This window comes from Papio anubis, unplaced genomic scaffold (assembly GCF_008728515.1).
Source record: "Papio anubis isolate 15944 unplaced genomic scaffold, Panubis1.0 scaffold2695, whole genome shotgun sequence".
NCBI lineage: Eukaryota > Metazoa > Chordata > Mammalia > Primates > Cercopithecidae > Papio > Papio anubis.
The window spans coordinates 1-3,341 of record NW_022162778.1 but is presented as its reverse complement, the minus strand read 5'-3'; the positions used below and the strand labels follow the sequence as shown (position 1 = coordinate 3,341).

General features: G+C 54.9%; 1 protein-coding gene across 5 annotated transcripts; it reads left to right on the top strand.

Moving 5' to 3' along the window:
- The first annotated feature begins 913 nt into the window (after positions 1–913).
- On the top strand, positions 914–3,335 carry LOC116272937 (saoe class I histocompatibility antigen, A alpha chain-like). 5 transcript variants are annotated; one of them, XM_031661861.1, is made up of 5 exons: positions 958–1,317; positions 1,670–1,877; positions 2,007–2,276; positions 2,596–2,797; positions 2,960–3,335. In XM_031661861.1, the coding sequence occupies exons 2-5, from the start codon at positions 1,715–1,717 to the stop codon at positions 2,973–2,975; spliced, it is 651 nt and encodes a 216-aa protein (XP_031517721.1). In that variant the 5' UTR covers positions 958–1,317; positions 1,670–1,714; the 3' UTR covers positions 2,976–3,335. The 5 variants fall into 5 exon arrangements, with proteins under 5 accessions (XP_031517717.1, XP_031517720.1, XP_031517718.1 ...); XM_031661860.1 differs by having other exon boundaries at positions 937–1,317; positions 1,670–1,873; positions 2,036–2,276; positions 2,522–3,335; XM_031661858.1 differs by having other exon boundaries at positions 940–1,317; positions 1,670–2,276; positions 2,522–2,797.
- The last annotated feature ends 6 nt before the right edge of the window (positions 3,336–3,341 follow it).

Sequence of the window (3,341 nt, the reverse complement as noted above, 5' to 3'; positions counted from 1 at the left end):
ACAACAGGAATGATGCACATACACATGTCACATTCACATGTCACATTCACACTCATTTTCTTAATTTCCTGAAGACATGTGGCTGCTTGTCTAAAACAAAAAGTATTACACTGTATCATTGAGTTTATAATATAGATTGATGTAATATATAAAACAATAATAGCATAATGTTAGGTTAAATGAAGCTACACTGTTACAAGTGTCCTCTATTTTGCCGGGTGTCGTTTAATAGAACCTGAACTTCACTGTGAAAAGCCAAGGAATTGGGTTTCCATTCTTACAACAGTAAAAAATTAGTGTAAAGAAATATAGCCAAAAGCCACTAGGAGAATTAAAATCATAAACTACAAAATGTTTATTTGACACATAAGGAAGTAGTAGAGGAGGAACAGAAACAAAAAGATATGAGACGAATTGAAAACATATAGCAAATTGTAGACCAGAATCCAGCCATAGTAAGTGAAGAAATGACAGGACTTTGCTCACATTAGCAGGACTGCTGAGCACTGTGGGGAGAACAGACATGGGCAGGAGGTGAGGGACAGTGTTAGTGCCACAATTCAGGAGTGACAGGGTAGCGGAGACTTAGGGGAAGGGGGGATGTGAGGGATGAGAGGGGCAGAGAGAAGGGCTGGAGAAGCAGGAGGTGAGGAAAAGGAGCAGAGGAAAGAATTCTAAAGCAGTGGAAGAGCCTAGCAGGGGGTTCTTTGCATTCGGTATTCAATACATTTTGTTGGACTTCCTAAAAACTAATTGGCTCCTTATGATTTAAAAAAAAAAAAAAAAACAGTTACAAAAATGCCAAGTGTCCAGATAAATTATGCACGCTGCTTAGATGTGCAGAGTTCAGGAAAACAGGCAGTGCTTGAGAGTCCCTGAAGAGCATTGGGACTGCATGGAGCACTCGCAACTTTGAGGTGATGACTACAGCTCCCGGTTGCAACAGACAATAACAAACCCTGCTTCTTTATATTCAGGAGACGTTCTGGACTCACACAGGGAAACTCGGGCTAAGGAATGAAGGTAATTTTAAATGCAACAACCCAGAGCCACAGATCCATAGTCTGGGAAAGTAAAACTTAAGAGCTTTGTAATGCTGTTTTGACACAGGTCTTTTACAAATTGGAATTCTAATCATTCAGGGATTACCAATATTGTGCTACCTACTGTATTAATAAACAAAAAGGAAACTTCGTCTCTATGAGAATCTCTACGTGGTGCCTTCAGACAAAACTTCACCAGGTTTAGAGAGAAAACCCCTGTCTCTACACCTCCATTCCCAGGGCGAGCTCACTCTCTGGCATCAAGTTCCCCGTGGTGAGTTTCCCTGTACAAAGGTCCAAGGGGAGAGGTAGGAGTGGGAGGCAGGGAGTCCAGTTCAGGGACGGGGATTCCAGGACGAGTAGGGAAGGGGAACGATCTGGGCGCAGCCTGGGGGGTCTCTCCCTGGTTTCCACAGACAGATCCTTGTCCAGGACTCAGGCAGACAGTGTGACAAAGAGGCTTGGTGTAGGAGAAAAGGGATCAGGACGAAGTCCCAGGTCCCGGGCGTGGCTCTCAGGGTCTCAGGCTCCCAGAGCCTTGTCTGCATTGGGGAGGCGCAGAGTTGGGGATTCCCCACTCCCCTAGTTTCACTTCTTCTCCCAACAGTGTCGGGTCCTTCCTCCAGGATACTCGTGACGCGTCCCCAGTTCCCACTCTCATTGGGTGTCGGATGTCTAGAGAAGCCAATCAGCGTCGCCGCGGTCTCAGTTCTAAAGTCCCCACGCGCCCACCCGGGATCAGAGTCTCCTCAGACGCCGAGATGCGGGTCATGGCGCCCCGAACCCTCCTTCTGCTGCTCTCGGGGGCCCTGGCCCTGACCGAGACCTGGGCCGGTGAGTGCGGGGTCGGGAGGGAAACGGCCTCTGCGGGGAGGAGCGAGGGGACCGCAGGCGGGGGCGCAGGGCCCGGGGAGCCGCGCGGGGAGGAGGGTCGGGCGGGTCTCAGCCTCTCCTCGCCCCCAGGCTCGCACTCCTTGAGGTATTTCGGCACCGCCGTGTCCCGGCCCGGCCGCGGGGAGCCCCACTTCATCTACGTGGGCTACGTGGACGACACGCAGTTCGTGCGGTTCGACAGCGACGCCGCGAGTCCGAGGACTGAGCCGCGGGCGCCGTGGGTGGAGCAGGAGGGGCCGGAGTATTGGGAAGAGCAGACACGGAGAGCCAAGGCCCGCGCACAGGCTGACCGAGCGGACCTGCGGACCCTGCGCGGCTACTACAACCAGAGCGAGGCCGGTGAGTGACCCCGGCCCGGGGCGCAGGTCACGACCCCTCCCCATCCCCCACGGACGGCCCGGGTCTCCCCGAGTCTCCGGGTCCGAGATCCGCCCCGAGGCCACAGGACCCGCCCAGACCCTCGACCGGGGAGAGCCCCAGGCGCCTTTACCCGGCTTCATTTTCACTTGAGGCCAAAATCCCCGGGGGTTGGTCAGGGCGGGGCGGGGCTCGGGGGACTGTACTGACCGCGGGGGCGGGGCCAGGGTCTCACACCATCCAGTGGATGGCTGGCTGCGACCTGGGACCCAACGGTCGCCTCCTCCGCGGGTATCACCAGTCCGCCTACGACGGCAGGGATTACATCGCCCTGAACAGGGACCTGCGCTCCTGGATCGCCGCGGACATGGCGGCTCAGAACACCCAGCGCAAGTGGGAGGCGACCCGTTATGCGGAGCGGTTCAGAGCCTACCTGGAGGGGACTTGCCTGGAGTGGCTCCACAGATACTTGGAGAACGGGAAGGAGACGCTGCAGCGCGCGGGTACCAGGGGCAGTGGGGAGCCTTCCCCATCACCTCTAGATCGCCCGGGATGGCCTCCCATGAGGGGAGGAAAATGGGATCAGCGCTAGAATGTCCCCTCCCTTGAATGGAGAATGGCATGAGTTTTCCTGATTTCCTCTGAGGGCCCCCTCTGCTCTCTAGGACAATTAAGGGATGACGTCTCTGAGGACATGGAGGGGAAGACAGTCCCTAGAATACAGATCAGGGGTCCCCTTTGACCCCTGCAGCAGCCTTGGGCACCGTGACTTTTTCTCTCAGGCCTTGTTCTCTGCCTCACACTCAATGCGTTTGAAGGTCTGATTCCAGCTTTTCTGAGTCCCTCGGCCTCCACTCAGGTCAGGACCAGAAGTCCCTGTTCCTCCCTCAGAGACTAGAACTCTCCAAGGAATAGATTATCCCAGATGCCTGTGTCCAGGCTGGTGTCTGGCTTCTGTGCTCCCTCCCCCACCCCAGGTGTCCTGTTCATTCTCAGGGTAGTCACATGGGTGCTGCTGGGGTGTCCCATGAGAGATGGAAAGCGCCT

What these genes read in the sequence shown, in the direction of transcription:
- LOC116272937 (XM_031661857.1), top strand. Translation starts at nt 1,715, where the DNA reads ATGTCTAGAGAAGCCAATCAGCGTCGCCGCGGTCTCAGTTCTAAAGTC. An exon ending in CTACAACCAGAGCGAGGCCG is followed by an intron (nt 2,277 to 2,521) that starts GTGAGTGACCCC and finishes GGGCGGGGCCAG; the next exon opens with GGTCTCACACCATCCAGTGG.